Below are 24,942 nucleotides of genomic sequence, written 5' to 3'. Positions count from 1 at the left end.
TGTTTTTGATTCCCCATCCTCTGACTCCTTGCATAGGTTCCCATCCCCCTGCCATTTTAGTTTAAATCCTTCCCAACCACTCTAGCAAATATTCCCCCTAGGACATCAGTCCCGGTCCTGCCCAGGTGTACCACGTCCAGTTTGTACTGGTCCCACCTCCTCCAGAACCGGTCCCAATGTCTCAGGAATCTGAAACCCTCCCCCTCACACCATCTCTTCAGCTATATATTCATCCAATATATCCTGCTATTTCTACTCTGACTAACACATAGTACTCGTCGTAATCCTGAGATCACTACCTTTGAGGTCCTATTCTTCATCTTACTTCCTAACTCCCTATATTCTGCTTTTAGGACCTCATCCCTTTTTTTTTACCTATGTTGTTGTACCAATGTGTACCACAGCCGGCTGTTTACCCTCCCCCTTCAGAATGGCCTGTAGCTGCTTTGAGACATTATTGGCCCTAGCACCAGGGAGGCAACATACCATCCTGGAGTCATTTTTGTGGCCACAGAAATGCCTATCTATTCCCCTAACAATTGAATTCCCTAAGATTATTGCATTCCCACACTTTTTACTCCTCCCCTGTGCAGCAGAGCCAACTGTGGTACAACAAATTTGGCTGTTGTTGCTTTTCCCTAAGAGGTCATTCCTCTCAACAGTATCCAAAGCAGTATATCTGCTTTGCAAGGGAATAGCCACAGGAGATTAATGCACTACCTGCCTGGTCCTCTTGCTCTGCCTGGTGGTCACCCATTCCATTCCTGCCTGTGGACTCTTAGCCTGCGATGTGACCACCTCTCTATACATGCTATCCACAATGCTCTCCACCTTGGAGATGCTCCACAGTGACCCAGCCGCTGCTCCAGCTCTGAAGCCCGGGCTTCCAGGAGCTGCAGCTGGAGACACTTCCCAAAGACATGCTGGCCCCGGGCATTGGAAATGTCCCCGGCTTCCTATATAGAGCAAGAGGAGCACACCACAGCTTTGAGCTCTCCTGCCATGACTGACCCCTTTAAATTAAATTAAACTTTTTGGAAGATCAAATGATATCAATTACTCTAGAGCCCTTCTTCCCTACTCCTCATTGTTACAGAATATAGCCCTTACAAACGATGAACCACAAAATAAGACTTAAAAACTATAAATGGTAAAAGTAGTAAATACTTACCTGACCGTACTCAGTACTCAAAGGATCACCTCGTTCCCTACTCACTGAGCTCCCTCAATCACCTCTGCTCTCCAGCTTCTTTTCAATTCCTGACTCCTCTTGTGCTCCTCTTCAACTCTCAGCTCCTCTTCAACTCCTGACTCCTATCACACTCCTCTTCAACTCTTGGCTCCTCTTGTGGTCCTCTTCAGCTCTCGGCTCCTCTCGAGCTCCTTTTCAACTTCTGACTCCTCTCACACTTCTTTTCACTCCCCATTCTTCTCACGCTCCTCTTCAACTCTTGGCTGCTCTTGTGCTCCTCTTCAAGTGATTTGGAGAAACTATTGCAGTCACACAAAGCTATTTGTGGGAACAAGCTGGGGAGGACAAATTTAGCTACACATGATGTGAGTGTTGGAGATTCATCTTCAATAAGGCAACATCCTCATAGATTAAGTCCAGCAAAGTTATCACAAGTACAGAAAGAAATTGAATTCATGCTTCAAAATGACATCATTGAGTCCAGTTGCAATAACTAGAGTTTGCCTATTGTGATGGTACTGAAACTAAATGCGGCACAAGGACTATGTGTGGACTATCAAAGGTGAATGCAGTGACACAAGAGGATTCATATCCTATACCGCAGTTGGAAGATTGCATCGAGAAAGAGGGACAATCAAATTTAATCACAAAGATTGATTTGCTGAGAGGATATTGGCAAGTGCTGTTATCGGAGAGAGCAAAGGGGATATTGGCTTTTTTGATGCCAGATGGATTATATCAGTTTAAAGTCATGCCATTCGGTATGAAACCAGAAACATTTCAAAGACCGACAAACGAAGTAAATGCAGGGCTGAGCAATTGTGCTGTTTATATTGATGACTTGACAGTTTTCAGTCAAACGTGGGAGGAACATTTATAACATCTGGAAGAATTATTTAATTGAGTACAAGAAGCTAATTTGATGATGAACTTGGCTAAAAGTGAATTTGTAAAAGCACAAGTTATATATCTAACCCATTCCGATGGACATGGTAAGATAGCATTGAGAGATGTGAAAGTCAAAGCTATTGTGGATCTTCCCATGCCTACAACAAAATGAGAAGTTTTGAGATTTCTGGGCATGAGTGGCTTTTACCAGAAATTGGTACCAAATTTTAGCAGTATGGTTGGTCCATTGACTGACCTATTAAAAAAGAACCAGAAGTTTCAATGAACACAGGAGTGCCAGAAGGCACATGACAGTTTAAAAACTATATTTACTAATGACACCAGTTTTGGCAATATACAATTATTTTACAAGCAATCTTTAAGTTGGCCGTTGATGCGAGTGGTGTAGGCATTGGCGCTGAACTGTTGCAAGATGATGAAACTGGAATTGAGAAACAGATAGGGTATTTTTCACAAAAGTTGAAAGTACAAGAGAGGAAGTATTCGACAATTGAAAATGAGGCTCTGGGTCTATTGTTGGATTTGCAGCATTTTGAGTTTTATGTTGCAAACAAGTTATCAGAAACAATTGTTTATACAGAGCACAATCCTTTAAAATTTCTGGACAGATTTCGAGACTGAAGTGCAAGGCTGTTTGGATGGAATTTATTACTGCAACCATTTAATCTACAGATTATACATGTGGCTGGATGATAAAATCTAATTGCAGATGCATTGTCGAGAGTTTAAAGCTGAAAGGGAAATTGGACATTTAAACCTGGTCACTGGACTGAAATGGCTTCTGTTGAAACCAAGGATGTGTATACATATATTATGTTAATGCATGCATCTGGTAATATAATAGTGTGGATCTATAGATAAGTATACTAGGTATTGTAAGATGGGTTAAGAAAATGAAGCCGTCTTTTTAAATTGTGACAGTTCATTTTCTCATGAGGTTAGAGGTGCCATAAAAATATAATAATTTTCATAATATTTTTCTGGTTTATTGTGATGTAGGTTCATGGGGGCAAATGTTTGGGTCTGCCTGTGTGTGATTTAATTACATTTGGAGTCAAGTAGAAAGGAAGCTTTAACTAATCAAAAGAATCTAGATGCTTGACATGTTAATGAGTAAACATGGATGCTGGTTAAGTATGGAAGCTGTGAAGGGGATTTGCATTTTAGATAGATGAAGAGAGATTTGGATTTCAAAGGGATCTTAGTCTGTTTACAACTATCCAGATAAGCAAGGCTAAGGAATGTCTTTGCTTTTTCTTGAAGGTTACTGACAAATAGTAGCAACATGTAAGGTTTTATACTGTGAGGAAGATACAGTTTCAAAGACATATAAAATAATAGAATTTATATATTACAAAGAGAAAAACATATATAAAGGAGAATGAGCTTATGCATCAGGAGAAGGCCCTGTGAGATCTAACAGAAGACAAACCCTTAATCAAGCCTCCTGCATGTGTGCATAAGCCTGCTGTCTACTGAAACTGAAGCTGGAGAAAAGGGCCATTTGGAATTCTACTCTGCAGGGTATTGTGTTAATTTGCTGGATCTGTTTAAAATCTAACATCTATTTTTGGACAGTTGCCTTAACACGGGTGTACCTGGGAGTCAGATTAAATAGAAATTTTAGGAGTTATTATCATAGAAATTATGTAAGTGCTTGAAATCTGTATTTATATTTTTTAATTTAATTTTTAAAAAAATCACAGATTCACAGAGTCACAGAATCACATACCGCAGAAGAGGCCCTTTGGCCCATCAAGTCTGCACCGACACGTGAAAAACACCTGACCTACCTACCTAATCCCACCTACCAGCACTTGGCACATAGCCTTGAATGTTAAGATGTGCCAAGTACTCATCCTGGTACTTTTTCAAGGATGTGAGGCAAACCGCCTCCACCATCCTCCCAGGCAGCACATTCCAGACCATCACCACCCTCTGGGTAACATCCAGGGGCAGGAGGTTTAGGGTCACATCCCCCCTAAACCTCCTGCCCCTCACCTTGAACTTATGTCCCCTTGTAACTGATCCTTTAACTAAGGGGAACAGCTGCTCCCTATCCACCCTGTCCATGCCCCTCATAATCTTGTACACCTCCATCAGGTCACCCCTCAGTCTTCTCTACTCCAATGAAAACAATCCAAGTCTATCTAACCTCTCTTCATAACTTAAATGTTTCATCCCAGGCAACATCCTGGTGAATCTCCTCTGCACCCACTCCAGTGCAATCACATCCTTCCTATAATGTGGTGACCAGAACTACACACAGTACTCCAGCTGTGGCCTCACCAAGGTTCTATACAACTCCAACATGATCTCCCTACTTCTGTAATCTATGCCTCGATTGATAAAAGCAAGTGTCCCATATGCCTTTTTCAGCACCCCACTAACATGTCCCTCTGCCTTCAGAGATCTATGGACACACACGCCAAGGTCCCTTTGTTCCTCAGAACTTCCCAGTGCCATGCCATTCATTGAATATTTCCTTATCAAATTACTCCTTCCAAAGTGTATTATCTCACACTTTTCAGGATTAAATTCCATCTGCCAGTCATCTGCCCATTTGACTATCCCATCTATATCTTCACGTAGCCCAAGACACTCAACCTCACTGTTAACCACTCAGCCAATCTTTGTGTCATCCGCAAACTTACTAATCCTACCCCCCACATTGTCATTTATGTCGTTTATATAAATGACAAATAATAGGGGACTCAGCACAGATCCCTGTGGTACACCACTGGACATTGGCTTCCAGTCTTCAAAGCATCCTTCTGTCATCACACTCTGTCTCCTACAAGTAAGCCAATTTTGAAACCACCTTATCAAATTACCACATGTATCCCATTTGCCTTTGGCTTCTTTATAAGTCTCCCATGTGGGACTTTGTCAAAGGTTTTGCTGAAATCCATATAAACTACATCAACTGCACTACCCTCATCTACACACCTAGTCACCTCCTCAAAAAATTCAATCAAATTTGTTAGGCACGACCTCCCTCTGACAAAGCTGTGCTGATTATCCTTTGTCTCTCCAAGTGGAGATAGCCTCTCTCCTTCAGAATTTTCTCCAATAGTTTCCCTACCACTGACGTGAGACTCACTGGCCTGTAGTTCCCTGGCTTATCTCTACAACCCTTCTTAAATAGCGGAACCACATTAGCTGTTCTCCAGTCCAGTGGCACCTCCCCCGTGGCCAGAGAGGAATTAAAAATTTGGGTCAGAGCCCCTGTGATCTTCTGCCTCGCCTCCCTCAGTAGTCTGGGACACAAATCATCTGGACCTGGAGATTTGTCTACTTTTAAGTGTGCCAACACCTCCAATACCTTGTCACTCCCTATATCAATTTGCTCAAGAACCTCACAGTCTTTCTCCCCGAGTTTGATACCTTCATCCTCATTCTCTTGGGTGAAGATGGATGTGAAGTATTCTTTCAACACTCTACCGATGTTTCCTGGCTCCACCCATTGATTGCCCCCTTGGTCCCAATGGGCCCTACTCTTTCCCTGGTTATCTTCTTCCATTTGATATACTTGTAGAATATCTTGGGATTTTCCCTACTTTTATAAGCCAGAGCTTTCTCATATCCCGTCTTTGCTCACCTAATTGCTTTCTTAAGCTCTACCCTGCACTTTCTGCACTCCGCTAATGCCACTGCTGATTTGCTTCCCTTGTACCTGCTAAAATCCTTTCTTTTCCTTTTCATCGTAACCTGAATATCTCTGGTCATCCATGGTACTCTGGACTTGTTACTACTTCCTATCACCTTAGAGGGAACATGTTGAGCCTGTACCCTCCCCATTTCCTTTTTGAATGCCTCCCACTGCTCCTCTGTAGATTTCCCCACAAGTAGCTGTTCCCAGTCTACCTTGGCCAGATCCTGGCTTATTTTATTAAAATGCGCTCTCTCCCAATCCTAAACATTTTTTTGCAACTTGTCCATTTCTTTGTCCATAACAAGCTTAAATTGTACCATGTTGTGGTTGCTATCACTAAAATGCTCCCCCACCACCACCTCAGCCACCATTCTGGGCTTCATTCCCCAGAATTAGGTCCAGCACTGCGCCGTCCATTTTTGGACCCTCTACATATTGACCTAAAAAGTTCTCCTGTACACATTTCAAGAAATCCACTCCATCCAACCCTTAACATTATGTCTATCCAAATTAATGTTGGGAAAGTTGACATCACCTAATTACCCTATTGTTACTGTCTTTACACACCTCCACAAATTGTGCACATATTTGCTCCTCAATTTCCCACTGACTATCTGGGGGTTTATAATAAACACCTAACAATGTGGCTGCCCCTCTTTATTCCTCAGCTCTAACCACAAAGCCCCCTCCAAAATATCATCACTCCTTACTGCAATAATTGACTCCTTAACTAATAATGCAATGCCTCTTCCACTTTTACCCCCTCCCCTGTCTCGCCTGAAGATATTGTATCCCGGAATGTTGAGCTGCCAATCCTGCCCCTCCCTCAACCACATCTCTGTGATGGCTACTATATCACAATTCCATGTGTCAATCTTCACTGTTAACTCATCCGTTTTACCTGTAATACTCCTGGCATTAAAGTAGAGACCATCAAGCCTTGCCTTACTCCCTTGAAACTCAATGCAGCTGTACTCCCTCTGACTTGATTGTTTTACTGTATTATGATGTGTCCCTATTCTGCTAACATTCTGTGTCCCCTCCCCCTGCCAAATTATTTTAAAATCCTCCAAACAGCACTTGCAAACCCACCCGCAAGGATGTTAGTCCAGCTCTGGTTCAGATGTAGACCAGCCTGCTTGTACAGGTCCCACCTTCCCCAGAAATGGTCCCAGTGATCCAGGATTCTAAAACCCTCCCTCCTGCACCAACTCTTAAGCCACATATTCATCTGTGCTATTCTCCTATTTCTGAGCTTGCTAGCATGTGGCACTGGGAGCAATCCAGATATTACACCTCGAGAGGTCTTGCTTTTTAGTCTACTGTCTAACTCCCTGAATTCATGATGCAAGACTCATCTCTCTTTCTACCTATGTCATTGGTACCAACATGTACCATGACATATTCCTTATCATCCACCTCCTTCAGCAGTTCAGTGACATCCCAGACCCTGGCACCAGGGAGGCAACAGATCATCCTGGAGTCACGTTGATATCCACCATAGCGCCTATCTGTTACCCTGACTATAGAATCCCCTATTACTATTGCTCTTCTTCCCTTCGTCCCCTCCTGTTCAGACAGGCTGCTTCTGGTGCCAGAAGCTTGGCTTTGTCTGCACTCCCTGGAGGAACCAATGCCCTCATCAGCCTCCAAAATGGAATACCAATTTGTGAGGAGGACCCCAGGGGACTCCTGAACTACCTGCCTGTTTTTATTGGACTGCCTGGTAGTCACCCTTTCCCTTCCTTCCTCAAGTCCCCTCAGCTGCGGTGTGACCATCTCTCTAAATGTGCTATCCACGATGCTCTCAGACTTGCGGATGCTCCACAGTGTCTCCAGCCACCTTTCCAGCTCTGAAACCTGAGCTTCCAGGAGCTGCAGCTGGACACACTTCCTGCACACATGCTGGTCCTGGGCACTGGAAATGTTCCCGGCTTCCCACATGGAGCAGAGGAGCATGCCACGGCTTTGAGCTCTCCTGCCATGACTTATCCCTTTAAATTAAACCTATTAAATCAATTACTCTAGGGCCCTTCTTTCCTGATCCTCATTACTACAGAATATACAAACTATAAACCACAAAAAGACCTTAAACTATAAACAATCACTGTAGTAAATACTTACCTGACCTTTCCCACTACTTACCAGTCATTCCTTTTCCTTGTAGCTTCTACTGCTACAGCAGGGCAAGACCACTCTCTGAAGATTTAAGAAGTTGGACATCTTTAAAAGTCTTGGTGGACTTATTACTTCTGAATTCAGTGCGCGCATCTTGAAATAAATACAAATTACAAAACCGTTGGGATAGTGCGACCAAGTTTCTCTTGTGGACTTGGTCCACCTGGCACACATCATCTACTGCATCATATCAGAATTCATACTTCATGTTCTTATATTCAGGACTGTTGACAATTTTAATCACACTATTCCTACTGATATAATCATAGAGGTTTGTAGCATTGAAGGAGACCTTTGGGCCCATTGTTTCTATCTTGGAACAATGGAAAGTCCATTTCACTGCTCTGCTAACTTCTCACAGCCTTGTGTCTTCTCATTTCAAATAGTTACATATTCCTCCCTTAAAAAATACAAAGGCGTCCAACATTTTTGATAATAAAAATGCATTTACTGAGTATTACAGAAATCTCTATTTTGTGTTATCATTTCTATGTTTGACTGAATGATAAAACACAGGAGGAGGCCAAACTTGGCCCATTTTATATCATAAAATGGAAACATCAGGCAAGATTTTCCTATAGGCTTTGAGGCCCTGATGTTTAGATCAAATGGTGGTCCTGAGCTCACACTTGCCAGGAGCCAGATAGTGATTGCTATTTTTCCAGAGGCTGGCCTTTAATTGGCTGCCCTCGAGCTTGCCATCTATTTAAGCATGGCCAGCAGGCCCCTGAAGCCACCAGCCCAATCATTGGGATGGCAACTCTGGAGCTTTGGCAGCCCCACCAGCAAAGGTAGATGCTGTTGAGGCAGGTAGGAGATTGAGAGAGTGCCTGAACCTGGCGTTACCTCGGAGGCGTAAAAATAATAATTTTTTTAGCCAAGCAGGCTCCAGCAGCGGCATTTGGGTTGCAAGTGCAGCATTTCATGGCAGTGGCCCTCTCTTTGGGGGATGGAGTTTCTAACTCTAATGACCCCCCTGACTGCTGCAGAAATAGCTGCCAGCAAACACTCCAAATGGCCTCTAATTGGAGCCTTAAATATGCAGACCACCAACCAACATTCCTGCCCAACTGAGGGAAATTTCCCAGTGACAGGAATGCATCAGGGACCCATTCCAACAAGTTTCCATTGTATTTCACGTTCTCCCACCTCCATTCTTGCCATCCTGGTGTTGGGAAAATTCTGCCCATAGTTTCTCTCTATCCATCCTATTTGTTCCCCTGGATATCTTGGAACCTTCGATCAAATATCCCTTCGTCTTCTAAATTCTAGGAAATACAACAACCCCAGTGTATGTAAGCTCTCCTAGCAGTTAAGCCTTAGAATTCAGATATCATTTTGGTAAATTTTCACTGCACCTAGGTCACTATGTCCTTCTTAAAGTGTGGTGCTCAGACCTGCTTACAATACTCCAGGTGTGATCTAACAAAGGGTTTTCTGTAGCTGCAGCATAACTTCTACTGCCTTGTATTTAAGTTCTCTATATATAAAGACCAGCATTGCATTACCCTTTTTGATTATTTTTTTGTACCTGTTAATAACATTTTAATGATCTACGTATCTATACCCCCAAATCTATGTGGATCTCCACAGGTTCAAACTTTATGCTAGTAAGTACCGTTGTTTTCTTTTTAAGTCCAACGTGGATGACCTCATATTTGCCTACGCTGAATTCCATTTGCTACAGTTTTTGTCAATTTACTTAATCTATGGAGCTATCTTTGTCATTTTATGCTTCTATCTATGCTTCTTCCAATGCAACCTAGCATTGTGTCATTGGAAAATTAGGATATGTGGCTTTCTATCTTTATCATCTAAGTCGTTGATAAACAAGGTTAATACTTGAGGCCCCCACAGCACAAATTAAACATTAATTAACAGGCAAATGGTTCTTCAAAAACAGGTAAATTTCACATTAATTAGTTGATGCAACAAGATATGTCCTATGCAAGCACAAGTACCCACTTCACTTGCTGCACATATGTGGCACCACATACAATTTCACCGTCTTTCCAACTCGCATTAACTGGCAGGTGTATTCCATCTGAAGTACCCAGATATGGTTAACACCGCATTTGTCTACAAACCCTCTCCCACTCCGATCACATTAGCCCTGATGGTGTAACTTTCCAGAATTTCTTTTCAACCAACCAACTAACAATACCCAGTTACGGTCTGGTCCCCGATACAAACTCTCAGCTCTTTCACATGCCTGAGCTATTTGTACAGCTTTTTAGGTAACAGTCCCTTTTAGCTCGCTCGTACATAGTTTTCCCAAGAACTTCTGGAATTCTGATTTTTCATCTTACTGGCAAACAGAAAACCAAGATTTTTGTACTGGCTTCTCCTCACACAAATTTTGTGTTCCTCTTTCTTTTCTGCTTTCTTTTTGTGTCTGTGCCTGGGTGCTGATTTTTTTCTGACTCTGGCTTTCCTTTGTTCTTTACAGCCATAGCTTCTTTGTCTGTCTTCGCTGGGCCTGGCCACAAGGCTATTGTCTTAACTTCCTTCCTGTTGGTACAGCTTCCAGGTCAAAGGTCTCCAGGTCACTGGACCAGTATTTCTTATTATTCAAGAAAATTACAATTGGCCCCAATTGATGAAAACTCTTAAAAGTCCTTTTCAAACATCCATAAAAAAGGTTACAGGTTCCATAGACATTGAAAAGAAATTACAAATTTTCCTTACTGCACTGCTTCTGGGTCAAAGATCATTGCATCTTTGAGAAGGTGATGGTAAGCCACCTTCTTGAATCACTGCAGTCCATCTAGTGTAGGTATACCCACAGTCATAGGAAGGGAGTTTCAGAATTTTGACCTGGTAACAGTGAAGGAATGACAAAATAGTTCCAAGTCCGGAGGGTGTAGTGAAACTTGCAGGTGGTGGCGTTCCCGTGTGTCTGTTGCCCTTATCCTTCTGGGTGGTAGAGGTCACAGGTTTAGAAGGTGCTGTTGAAGGATCCTTGGGGAGTTGCAGCAGTGCATCTTGTAAATGGTACATGACTGCAATGTTCTCATCTACTTCCTTTAAAATCATGGGATGGAAACCATCTGGTCCTGGGGATCTGTCACTCTTTGGTGCCTTCCTTTATCATAGAATCATTGAATGGTTGCATGGCTGCATAAAAAAGTTTTTCCTCTTGTCATTAATGCTTCTTTTGCCAATTACTTTAAATCTGTGCCTTCAGTTTATTGATTCTTCCACCAATGGGAACTGTTGCTCCCTATTCCATCTGTCCAGACCCTCCATGATTTTGAAATTAATCCTTAATCAAATCTCTGAATTTTCTTTTCTTCAGGGATAGCAGTTTCTCTAGTCTATCTATGTAACTGAAGATCCTCATCCCGGAACCATTCTTATGAACCTCTTCTGCACCCCTTCCAATGCCTTCACATTTTTCCTAAAGAATTAGACACAGGGCAAGCAGGAAAATGGAGTTGAGGCCACGATCAGATCAGCCATTATCTTATGGGGGAAAATGGCCCATGCCTGCTCCAATTTCTTATGTTTTTAAGTTCTGGTATCACACCACAGTGATAAATGGCATTTGACATCTGTTGCGTTGATGCTCCCTGACAGGCTGAGCGGTCAAGAGCCAGAGGGCACAGAGTTAAGGTAATTTGCAAAAGAAGCAATAGTGACATGAGAAAAAACTTTTTTTAATGCATCAAGTGGTTAGGATTCTGAAATGTACTGCCTGAGAGTGGTGGGGGCAGATTCAATCTAGGCATCTGAAAAGTAAAAATGTGCATGAGTATGGGGAACAAGTGAGAGGCATTGGGTGAATTGCTCTTGCAGAAGGCCAGAATGGATGCGATGGGCCAAATGGCCTCATTTTGAGTGTGCATACACAAACATATGCGATGTCACTCCTGTCTCATGGCCCACCTGTGCTGGTCACTCTGCGGCACTGTAAATGTACGGTACCACAAAACTGGAGATGGCGTGGTGAGGTGGTCATTCACTTATCACTCACCATGGCATTCAGGTGCGTGTGAATTGGGCTTCATTGTGGGTATTGGTGCCTGGTGTTGCCCATGCATGGGAAAATCACTTGGCTTCACATTTAATGAGCACACTTTAATTCATGCTGGGCTTCCAGTTTGCAATTCTAAACACCACTCACCTCTCCAAACTGCAGCAGCTCATTAAATCTCTTCCTGCACTGGATTTTGGCATCAACCACTCATTTGTTTACAATGGGCAGAATTTTACCCTTGGCAGGGGTGCTCAATGGGGGCGGGCGGTCGCAACTGGCAGCACACCGCAATTTTATGCAGATGGGCCAATTAGGGCCCGCCCAGTGTGAGACGTGGCCTAAGAATGAGCGCGAAGGGGCAGTCGGTGGTGGGGGTTGAATGTCTGCCGGATCCAATGGAGAGCTGGCGGCTGATTCAAATGCAGCCTCAGCAGCCCCTGGAAGGCTGCCAACGAAGGACGTTGCATGGATACCATAGCGGGTGGACACCGCAGGTGGGAGGCTAGGTTGACAGGAGAGTCAGCCCCGCATTTCTCAGATGAGTACCTCACTGCCCTCCTGGAGGAGGTGGCAGCAAGAAGAGAAACACTTGTCCCAAGGGACAAGAGGAGGAACAAAAAACAAAGAAAAGTATAGCACAGGAACAGGCCCTTCGGCCCTCCAAGCCTGCGCCGATCATATTGCCTGTCAAACTAAAACATTTTGCACTTCCGGGGTCAGTATCCCTCTATTCCCATCCTATTCATGTATTTGTCAAGCTGCCTCTTAAACACCACTATCGTACCTGCTTCCACCACCTCCTCTGGCAGCCAATTCCAGACACTCATTACCCTCTGCGTAAAAATCTTGCCCTGCACATCACCTTTATAGTTTTCTCCTCTCACCTTAAATCTATGTCCCCTAGTAATTGACTCTTCCACCCTGGGAAAAGCTTCTGACTATCTACTCTGTCCATGCCACTCATAATTTTGTAAACTTCTATCAAGTCGCCTCTCAATCTCCATCACTCTATTGAGAACAATTTGAGTTTCTCCAACCTCTCCTCATAGCTAATAACCTCCAGACCAGGCAGCATCCTGGTAAACCTCCTCTGCACCCTCTCCAATGCCTCCATATCCTTCTGTTAATGTGGTGACCAGAATTGCACGCAATATTCCAAGTGTGGCCGAACCAAGGTTCTATACAGCTGCAGCATGACTTCCCAGCTTTTATACTCAATACCCCTGCCAGTGAAGGCAAGCATGCCATATGCCTTCCTAACTAGCTTATCCACCTGCGTTGCCACTTTCAGTGACCTGTGGACCTGTACACCCAGATCCCTCTGCCCGTCGATACACTTAAGGGTTCTGCCATTTACTGTGTAATTCCTGGAGGAGCCCCCCCCCCCCCCCCCCCCCCCACCCACCACCACCTCACCAAAAAGGCCTTGGAGGAGGTGGCATCCAGGGTCAGCAGCCACAATGTGGTGATGCACACATGGGTCCAGTGCCGGAAGCGCTTTAACGATCTCCTGCGATTGAGAAGGATGAGTACCATGTTGGCATGGGTCACTTTGCAGAATGGTTAAGAGCTGCCCAATTGTCCAGTAGAGTTCAGAAATGTTACAGTGTGAATGGCAAATGTCAATGAGATGGGATCTGGCCAAGGGAGTGAGCCCTGGCTGCTTGGACTGAATGCCTTGCAGCTCCAGGGTCACGAGTCGGCTGAGCCCTGCCAGGTGTTCCTCAGGTGGGATTTGCCAGGCTGCAATGCTCCTCTACACTTCCAGAAGAAAACATCCCATAACAATGCTGAGAAGTTGCAGACTGGCGGGGGAACCCTCACACCCCCTCATCCTAAGTAGATGCGAGCAGGAGGCCCTGGAGCTGGAAAGGAGCCATGCACCTCAGTCAGGTGGCCACGGTGAAGTTGGGGTGCCAGAGGGAGGTAAGAGTGCAGTGCACTGAAGTGAGAATGTGGGTTTTTGCAACCCTTGCAGTGAAGTTTGTACATTGATGTGACCCTTGAACCTGGAATGGCCATTGATAATGGAAAAACGAGGGCACCATGATGCAAATCTCTGTGCCTAATGACTTAACTAATGACATGTCCTTCTTCTCCCTTTTAGTCTTAACTGCAGCCCCTCATTGTGAGGAGCCTGAAGGCAGACCCCTGACCCCTGAGGACCAGCATGCTGAGCATGCATCGGCATCACACCCTCTCTGTCAAGCAGGCACCAGTGCAGATACCAGCACCTCGGTGGGTATAAGATCAGCGTCTAGTATCTCGGTGCACATTGATGAGAGCACTTCACACTCGCTTGAGATGCAGGCAGAAGCAGAGCGCACCCAGGGTGCTGGCAGTTGGAGGACTGCTGGGGACCAGGACAATGCTCAGTCAATGGCTGATGATGGGCTTCTGGAGCTGTCCATGAGGCAGCAGATGCTGGATGTCCAGCAGGGTGTGTGGGAGATCTGGCGAAGATACATGAGCGAATGCGTGCCATGATGTCCGTTGTGGAGGAGTCCATGCAGAGTATAAACACTGCGTTGACCCTCATGGCCTAGCGCAATGACTCCTTCATGGAGAGAGTGGCAACTCCATGGAGAGGCTGCTCCAGGGACACAATCGGGGGTTCTTGGGGATGTGCTTGGACTCTGCAAGCCCTCACGCCGGCAATGACCTCAGCTGGTCAGTGTCAGTCTGGGAGATGGATTGGGCACCCAGTATCCCAGCTAGGTCCGTCCATCAATGGTGAGCAGGGAGATCCAGAGCACACGAGCTGCCTGTTGTCTCTGCGGGCTCCTCTCAGGGCGCTCTGGGTGACAGCAGCAGCTCCTCTGCCCCTCTGCCAGTGACAGTGGCATCTGATGAGGCTGCGGTGACTGCGGAAAAGCCAGCTGTGGCACTGGCCACTCCCTCCCAGGCAGGGCCAGCACAGGCTCCACGGGCCAGAGGACACCTGCCAAGGTCATCAAGGCCAACAAGACAGCAGAGTGAGCAGGCTGTCTCCAATGCTGTTGCCAGCGAGGGGGAGCACCTAGATGTAGCACTCGCAAGCAAAACCTTAAAGCACCATAAACACATCACAGAATGATCATAGGTGATATTTGATTCCACCATTTTTCTGTCTTTTTAATGATGTGATGTAAAACACCAGCCAATGTTAATTTCTGCAATGTTTGTCAGTCAGCAGTAAATGAGATGATTATTTTGCAACTGGCCTCTGTATGCTTCATTTGCTCTGTAGGTGCAGGATAAGCCATGATGTTATGATGGATGTGTGACTCCTTACACTATGTGCCAGTGCAATAAAGTTTATGTTATTGACCAAGGAACTGTCCTGTCAGGGATTGAATATGGAGATTGCAGTCCTGGCATGTGGTAGTGGTTCATCTGTGGTAGGCTAGCTGAAGGAGCATTGGATCAAAGCTTCCCGGGTGTCCCTGCCTCCCTGGAGGTTATGTAAATCTGCATCTATGCCCTTAGCAGTCTCCTGAGCGTGCTCGTCCTCAGATTCACTACTGAACTCATTGTCTGTTGCCTGTGCAGTTGCATCAAGATCTTCTTCCTCCACTGCATCCCTCCTTTCTAGCGCCAGATTGTGGAGCGCACAGCATGCAACCACCATCAGTGACACATGATCTGTGGGAAATGCAGTGCACCCCCTGAATGGTCCAGCCATCGGAAGTGCATTTTCTGCGGCCCCTTCCAGTTGCATACTGGCTTCCTGTTGATCCTGCGCCCCTTGTGCATGTACCTCTCCTCCTGCAGGTCGTTCCCCTGGAAGCTGAATAGGGATACCTTTTGGCCTTGTCTTCCCCAGAGAAGGTGCCTCCAGTGGAGACCACAATCCCTATTACCAGGGTAAGGGAAGGTCTGCCTGATACCTGAAAGGTCTCACATGGTGTGAATCCTCTGGGGGCCTGGAAGACAACACTGAGTCCTGAACTGAAGCCTCTAAATGCTCTTAAAGCAGCACTGATCGTTCTCTCTACCACCGCCCTTGTGGAGGCGTGGCTCCTATTGTACTGCTGCTCGGCCTCTGTTCTTGTGTGGCAGAGAGACGTCATGAGCCACTTTTTGAGCAGTAGCCCTTGGCACCCAGCAGCCATCCATCCAGCCAGGCTGGAGCACTGAACAACCTCAGCACCTGGGAGTGTCTCAGGCTGTAAGGTGTCATGGGAACTGCCAGGGTACCTGGCACACACTTGCAGAATCTGCATCCTGTGGTCACACACTATCTGCACGTTCATGGAGTGGAATCCTTTCCTGTTGATGAAGGCACCCGGCTCACCCGCTGGTGCCTTGATGACCACATGTGTGCAGTTGAGTGCACCCTGGATATGGGGAAACCCAACAATCACTGCGAAGCCTCTGACTCGCTGTGTCTGGCTGGCCTCATCCGTACGGTAATGAATGAAAATCAATGCAGACCTGAACAGAGCGTCTGTCACCAGCTTGACACAACTGTGGACAGCTGATTGGGACACTCCACACAGATCCCCCACTGACCCCTGGAAAGAGCTGAAGGCATAGACGTTTAGGACCACCATGACCTTCAGCACCACTGGCATGGGGTATCCACCCACACAATCAGAACTGATCTCAGAGCCGATGGTCTGACAGATGGAGGTCACTGTCTCCCTTGAGAGATGGAGCCTCCTTTGACATTGTACCTCAGACATATTGAGGTAGCTGCATAGCCACCTGTAAACCCTAGCAGTATGACAGTGGTGTCTTCTGCAGCCCTTTCCGGTTGCATGCTGCCTTCCTGTTGATCCTGCGCCCCTTGTGCCTGCACCTCTCCTCCTGCAGGTCGCTCCCCTGGAACTGTCCTGTTCACAGAAGCAAGCAGCAGCAAGTGATATCCAAAACTACTCACTATTCACTTTGTTAAGCACACTGACCCTCTTATCCCACCCGTGGATGAGGTTTTGCAAATTATGGCCTGCCTGTCTGCCCATTTTGCCCATGTGACGGCCTGAAAATTCCACCCACCTGTGTGTGTCTCCAACCCAAATATCCCCTGACATGAGTGGAGGGCACTGAGGGAGAGGTCGAGTGTGTATCCCCTGACATCAGGCCATCTGTCCAATTGATAAAATTCAAGCTGAGACCAAACCAATGTTCGAGAAAGGTTAACTTAGGTTAACTTTTTGCTTTTGTATTTTAATCTTCCAAGAATAAATATGCTTTTTAACTTAATGCCTTCAAATATTTGTATAAATTCTTCCCCTTTGTTCTTGCGCCCCTTTTACCATTTAGTTCATACTTCTGTTCCTCATTCTGCCTATCAAAATGCATCGCTTCACACATCTATCTTGACTTTCAGTTACTAACCCATACTTTTCCAAATGCTAATTAACTTTTGTTTTGGATTATTGTTTCTGAAAGCTTCCTCACCATTGATGTTAGGTTGACTGGCCTGTTGTTGCCACATTTATCCCTCTCCCCTTTTTTAACCAGGTGTACAATGTTTATAATCCTCCAATCTTCAGGCACTCTCATATCTAAGGAGGACTGAAAAATTGTGACTGAAGCTTTTGCAATTTCCTCCCTTATGCCCCTCTGCAAGCTAAGTTTAAACTCAGTGGCTTTTTTACTTTGAGGACCATCATGTCACTACTGCCTCTTGCTTACTTATCGTTAGCATTCAGGGAGTTTAGGCATGGAGGTTAGCACTCCTGGTGTGATTTTCCATGCATCAAAATTATTGAATGGAAATTCATATTAGGTTTGCTGAATAAATTCTGGGTCAAAATTCCTGATCGTGATGTAAGGCATGTTGATCTCCCTGTTCAATTACCTGTGAAAATCTGTATCTATGGTACTGATTCAGATTCATCTTCTTAATTATTAATTCCCACATTGTGGCCTGAATCTTACATTCACCGGGCGGGTGCGCACGATTGGCAGGCCCGGAAGCGGATGCTTCCAGCCAATAGCCAGTCAGAGTGAAAAACACGTGTGCTCTGAAAGCCTCAGTGCTGCTGGGGGCAGCAGAAAGAGGGCAGACACCGAGAAAAGTGAGGGTGCGGGTGGGCGCTTCTAGTGAGCTCCCTGAAGGCAGACAGCTGCTGCAGAGTTGCCTCAGGGAGCTGCAGACCCAGACAGATTAAATAAGAAGAAAAAATGCAGCACATTCAAGCACCTGACAGCTGAACTCAAAAAACATCAGTCCCCACATACCTTTTTTTATTATGTTTCACCCTGGACATTTCATCCTGCCCTGGATCGAGGTTTCAGTGAAAATGTTAAGGCTGCCTGGGCGATTGGCCTGTCCACAAACCAAGCAAGTGGGCGGGCCACGTAAAACTGATTACAATTGTCTCCTTAATCGTGGGCAGAATTTTCCATTCCAGGACTAAGTCCTGTGGCAGGGGTGGGGATGGAGAGAGTTTTCCATTGCAGAGGCTGCTGGCAGTTTGTGGTATCACGTGACCCCAACCTTATTAATTATGCAGTTGGGGGTTTTCTGATATCGTGTGGCTCAGTGGGCTGGATGGGCATGCCTTGCTGTCATATCTGGGCGTCATATTTAAAAGGTACCCAGGCAGAACCTACCCAACGTTGAGGGAGGAGAAGAGGACAGGGAGCTCTGGCGCCCAAATTCAGCGATGCCTCCCTGAGGGTCCTGCTCAACAAAGTGGAGGCCCGGAGGGGCATCCTGTATCCAGAGGGTGTGAGAAGGAGGCCCAGCAGAGAGAGAAACCTGGCATGGGGGGATGTCTCCAGGGCAGTCAGTGTCCAAGGTGTGCTCTGGAGGACTGCCCTGCAATGCAGGGAGTGGATGAATGGTCTCATCTACTCCGCCAGGGTAAGTGAGCCCTCAACTGCTCACATTCACCTCACTGATTGGCAGAGGGGACATGGGCCTCAGTGACAACATGGTAAGGTGATGCCTCAGAGCACCACTGCTGTCCATCTACCCCACAGGTGGAGAGGCCATTGTGGGTCCCTGACTCTTCCACACAGAGAGCTCACAAGTTGTCTGGGAGGGGAGGGGGGTAAGGGGGTCAGGCGCTGAGGGCACCAGTAAGCATCACTAATGACCTACCTCTGTGAGCCTTATCTTTATATCTGCATGGGCTCACCGCTCTGGAGGATGCTGCGCCAGAACCCTTGTGGACAACCTGAAGTGCATCAATCACATGGCACAAAATCCAGTGGGTTATTTGTAAGACTGGAACCATGAGCAAGGTACATGGGACCCAATTTTTCTCAATCCCATCTCCTCTCTGTGCAGAATAAGTTAAGTTATAATAGAAGAGAGAGGAAAAAGACGGGAGAGGACCGGCCACACTTCAAAGGCCTCACTGCCTTCGTGAAGCGGCCAGCCCAGCTGGCAGGAGTGGACTGGGAGCGAGCCCAAGGAGATGGAGAGGTCAGTGGGTGGCCTCCGTCCAGTAAGGATCCATGCTTGTCACATTGAAACCTAAGGGTGATGTGTTCCTCCATGTTGGAGGCAGCTCATGCAGTCACTCTCTCTCCTCTCTCACATATTAGTGCCAGCCGGAAGAGGGCAAAGCCCTGTCCAACACTCAGACAAACCCGAAGAGGATTGAGGACATTGTGGAGGAAGAAAGTGCACCTGTAGACATGTCACAGCAGTCACCTGGACCCTCCACCAGCCCAGAGACACACACTTCAGTGGGTATTAGATCTGGTGGTCAATGCATGGACACCTGACAACAGCAGGAGAAGGCAGGGTTAACCAAGCTCATCAGCACTCAGAACACTGCTGGGGAAGAAGCATCTGCAAAGTCTGAGTCAGATGAGGAGCCTCCGGAATTGGTCACCAACTAGATACCAGTGAGGAACATGAAGCAGAGGTGGTGGAGATCCTCAACAGAGTGGCATGTGAGGCGGAGGAGTCTGTCCACCTGCTCTCTGATGAAGTGGTGCCAACCTATGCGCGCATTGCGGTCTCTCTGGGAAGGATGGGGAATCCATGGAGAACCAGGTCCAGCAGGTTCTGCCGGATATGCATGTAGACCTGCATTCCATCACTGTAGCTAAGGTTGAGCTTTTGTAGTCACTACACAAGAGGGAGATTGGGCACTCAACCTCCTTCCAAGTGTCCCTTCCCCTCAAAATATCAGGCAGGGGCCCTTGGACACCCAAAGGGAGCTGGAGCAGCAGTTGGACACCCCTGGGACCCCTAGTCGGAACTCTCTGAGGGTGTCCGGCCCATCTGAATCCCTCTTGCCTGTGACCCTTTCAGCCTCATCCTCTGTGAATGCAGAAGGAGCAGCTTCCACACAACAGAACAGCCAAAGTAAGCCACGGCCCTCCAGGCTTCGGGTCTCCATAGGACAGCCATCAAGGTCATCCAGGGCAACAGGGCCAAATGGTCAGCAGACTGCCTCCTCCCTGCTGTGGATGTTGGGGGGAGCACTTAGAAAAAGTTGGAGGGAAAGAAAAATTAAAAAATTTTGATTTCATATGTGGTTGCACTATAATCCTTAAACTTTACACACTTTTTCAAATATAGCTCACCTGCGCTTTAATCATGTCTGATGTGGTTTATCCTTAAGCCTGTGCATGGTCCCCTGCCCCCACCATCTTCCGAGAAACACTACTTGTCCCCTGGAATCAGGCATGTGCAGGGAGGCAAAGGTCTTTGCCAGGGCTATGTGCAAGAGGTCTCCTGGTCACGCTGAGCCTTTCCCCTTCGCATTCTCATCTGTCCCAAGGCCATAGCATTGGATACTGGGGTTCATTTTCAGTTGTCCAGTTGAGCTGACTTGCATCTCTGCCTATTGCCAATGACCCAACTCCCATGCAGCATCTCAAGATCTTCACCACGAGGCTCTGCAAAGTAGCTTGCAGCTGTGGTGCGAGTAACATTCCAAGTTGAGTCAAATACCTTTTCCCCTCCCCCTATCAGCCACTCTTTTTTTATTCATTCACAGAATGTGGGCATCACTGGCTAGGCTAGCATTTATTGCCCATCCCTAATTAACCTTGAGAAGGCAGTGGTGAGCTGTCTTCTTGAACTGTCCATGTGGTGTCGGTACACTCTCAGTGCTGTAAGGGAGGGAGTTCCAGGATTTTGGGCCTAGTGACAATGAAGGAACAGTTATATATTTCCAAGTCAGGATAGTGAGTGGCTTGGAGGGGAACTTCCAGGTGGTGGTGTTCCCATGTGTCTGCTTCCCTTGTCCTTCTAGATGGTAGTGGTCATGGGTTTGGAAGGTGCTGCCTAAGGAGGCTTGGTGAGTTCCTGCAGCACATCTTGTAGATGGTACGCACTACTGTCAATCTGTGTTAATGGTGGAGGGAGTGAATGGTTATGGATGTGGTGCCAGTCAAGTTGGTTGCTTTGTCCTGAATGGTATCGAGCTTCTTGAGCTTTGTTGGAGCTGCACTCACCTAGGCAAGTGGAGAGTATTCCATCACATTTGTGACGTGTGTCTTGTAGATGGTGGACAAGCTTTGGGGAGTCAGGAAAGTGAGTTACTCACCACATGATTCTGTTTTTAGATGTTTTGGTGTTGACAGATAAATATTGACCAGGACACTGATGACTCTCCTGCTTTTCTTCAAAATAATGCAATAAGATCTTTTACGTCCACTAGAGTGTGTAGATGGGGCCTTGATTTCATATCTCTTCTGAAAGACAGTAACTTTCTACCTATCTTAATCTAATGATCTTTATTTTATTGTTGTCCTTGGACAATGCCTAGTAAAGTAACATGTTATTTGGTATAGTGCACATATGAGTCAAAAGTGCTTAATTCAAAATGCTTTACTTATCTTAATACCTTTCTTGCTTATGTTGAACTTTCAGTCATGACCTTGTATCAAAGGAAACACTCGAGACATTGTAGAACCACAGTGTTCCTGTTTATTATCATGGCATCTGTTCATTATGGTTAAATAATTTAACTTAGCCTAACCTGCATTCTCTGACATAATTAGGAAGGCAATAATGAAATTAATGGTCATGGACTGCATTATTTTGGTTCTCAATTTCATGACAGACCTCAAGCTGAAAAAAGAAGTGAATTAAATTTCAGGCAACTTAAATAAATGAAAGGAACTTCTGTGAGCAGAGAAGAAATAGCTGACAGAACAATTAAGCACAGGAGAACACAAGTAAGGACTTCAGCAGTGAGTTTGATTGACCATAACAGACAGGCTCATGTCCACACTCCACTCACATAAGCTATAATAAATGAGCATGTAGGAAGCAGAAAGCAATTCTCATACTTCATGTGCATCTTTCAGCTTCACTAGTTGTTTCTACCAGAAAAGCCAGAAGATATTGAGAAATTAAAGAAATATTCTCTTGGAGATTCAACAGTTGCACTGTAGAATTAATGAAAATGCCACATCATGAGCAGAAATATCTTTCTGTCTACGCCACCAGATGCAACATTGCAATAAAAATAGATTGGAAGTAAATAAATGTTCAAAACAAAACTCCTCTCCCCCTCCCCCTAAGCCCTAGAGCGAAATGTATTTTCAAGATAACAGAATTATTTCAATACTTTACAGTTTAAATCCTTTTCCAGCTTTGCATTATAATAACCAACACTCAATAATGGCCTAGTATGATTTTATCTGTTATGATAATGAAGGGACATTAAAAGTAACACAAAGTGTGGAGTAAAGCAGCTTAATCAGCAGTTCTGCCCTGGTCTCTCTCAAAGCAAGAAATACAAACCTTAAAGTCTGGGTCCTTTGTCACTGAACTCAATACAAGGCACAGTCAACAGTGTATCATATGACTCTGAGGCCAGTATATTTGCCGTTTTGAATCAATGTTGGTACATAGAAACAGAACTTGAACAATGTAAGTAGCTGTTGTGAACGGTTTAACTGAGAATTTGAGTTTGACTTGTAAAGCATTTTGTTGCATGACTTGTTTGACCTGTAAAGCATTGTTTGCCTTCCTGCTTTGTGCAGCTCCATACACACCCTTCCTGCCAGGTGTTAAGGAATGCAAGCTCTAACAACTTATTGATACCAGCGCCCATCTGGGACCCTCCACCCCTTCCTGTCCCGCTGACCCCATTCCTTCTTCTAATCCCAACCCTTGCCATGTATTCACCATACTCTCTGACCTACCCCTCTCTGATGCTGAACGTACTGAACAGAAGTACTCAGCAAAGGACTCAGCTTCATCCCCTTATGCACCTCAATGAATTTCAGGCTCGGCATGATGCTGAACTCTTCTTCCGTCGCCAGCTTTAAAGAAGAGTCATATGGACTCAAAACATTAACTCTGTTTCTCTCTCCACAGATGCTGCCAGACTTGCTGAGTTTTTCCAGCATTTTCTGTTTTTATCACATATTAAAAGGGCTCATCTCTTTCTCCAAGTATAAGTTATATGGATATTTCCAGTTTTTGAGTACTATATACATAATTCAGAGGCATTGCCTCTAAGTATGATAGTGATTAATACCCACTGATAGAAAGTGGAGAAAACAACACTGTTTATTGCTACAACTAAAATACTTAGCTACAATGTGTTCAAGAAAGACCGATATCGATGCCATCCAAAGCCACCATCAATGCTGACGCAGATCAGCCCAACCAGCCAAAGAATTATGCCTGAGGAAGCAAGTAATTTGAATGAGGGTCATCAAACTCTCCATCCTTCCTACCCCTTCTAATTCCATCCTGATATTTCAAACAATGATACTGAATTTACTGTTGATTATGAAATGGAGGACAATTTACTTAGTTTGAAAAAAAATCTGAAATTTAAGAACCTAGAAAACTTTGATGTTTTTGTAAATTTGTCCTAATGCATTGTTCCAGGTACTGAACAAAGGGTACATCAGGGAAAGATAGAGAGCACTTATGAATGGAAAAGACGAGAGGAGACAGCACTCCGGTTCTAAACATCAATCAGCTATACACCTGTGCTGAAGGCTACAAGTAGTCTGATGCTAATGTTTTACGTTCATATATTGTAATGAAATGCTAAGTACTTATGTAAATGTGTTGTGTTACATATGTACATGTTCAGCTGTAGATTTTCATGCTATCCATTTCATTGGAACTCTTTCTGCAATGTTTTCACTTATGGCTTTTACCTCATCTTGGATTGCCTACGTCCTTCATCTAAACCCAAATGGTTCAAGGTGCTGTAGATGTTAATAAATGGAGAGATGAAGATACACTTGCAATCAGAAAGAAAAAGATAAGAAATTTGCAGGGAATTTCGGAGACAATGTGGTTATATCCAGATAAGGAAGTTGTATTTTTATTCAAACCCTTTCAGTTCATAATCACCATTTAAAAGTCAGCATAAAGAAACAAAAATGGGGCATTTATTAAACATCAATAATAACCAGCACCTTTTATGCATCTGAGTTAGAAGTTTTTGTAGCTCAAACCTCACTCCTACGGCTTAAAATCCCACGTATGCTGTGGGAGTGACTCATATTGAGAGAGAGAGATAATAAAACAATGTTGCGCATGAAAAAAAATCAGGATGTTATTCTGGTAGTTGCCAATCATTTTACATCATCCCATCTTCATTAATGTGCCTGCTTTCTCAGTGCTAATGCTCTGACAATTTCTCATGTTGTTAATGGGATTCAGACAGCTCTGAAACAAAACTATCCCAGTAGCAGCTGTCATTCATCTCTCTAGAGATAAAAACAAAAAACTGCGGATGCTGGAAATCCAAAACAAAAGCAGAATTACCTGGAAAAACTCAGCAGGTCTGGCAGCATCGGCGGAGAAGAAGAGTTGGCGTTTCGAGTCCTCATGACCCTTTGACAGAACTAAGTGGGAATAGGAAAGGGGTGAAATATAAGCTGTTGTAAGGTGTGTGTGTGGGAGGGGTGCGGGGCGGGTGGTGGGGTGTTGGGTGGGGGAGAGAAGTGGAGGGGGGTGTGGTTGTAGGGACAAGCAAGCAGTGATAGAAGCAGATCATCAAAAGATGTCACTGACAACAGAACAAAAGAACACATAGGTGTTGAAGTTGGTGATATATATCCAAACGAATGTGCTAATTAAGAATGGATGGTAGGGCACTCAAGGTATAGCTCTAGTGGGGGTGGGGGGAGCATAAAAGATTTAAA

The 24,942-nt window shown here is 45.2% G+C and overlaps 1 protein-coding gene across 9 annotated transcripts in view; it reads left to right on the top strand.

The window, feature by feature from the left end:
* The window catches only part of LOC121279192 (protein ITPRID1-like), a 301,605-nt gene extending 277,263 nt beyond the window's left edge, over positions 1-24,342 (top strand). For all 9 annotated transcript variants that reach the window (XM_041190206.1, XM_041190202.1, XM_041190209.1 and 6 more), the window contains one exon: positions 23,669-24,342. Coding sequence is in view for 2 of the 9 variants with exons in the window: in XM_041190209.1 (XP_041046143.1) it covers positions 23,669-23,701 (33 nt within the window). In the remaining 7 variants the exon portion in view is untranslated. The remainder of the gene's footprint in view (positions 1-23,668) is intronic.
* Positions 24,343-24,942: the final 600 nt, after the last annotated feature.

The sequence above is a fragment of the Carcharodon carcharias genome, chromosome 6 (assembly GCF_017639515.1).
Source record: "Carcharodon carcharias isolate sCarCar2 chromosome 6, sCarCar2.pri, whole genome shotgun sequence".
Taxonomy (NCBI): Eukaryota; Metazoa; Chordata; class Chondrichthyes; order Lamniformes; family Lamnidae; genus Carcharodon; species Carcharodon carcharias.
This window is presented reverse-complemented; position numbering and strand designations above follow the sequence as displayed.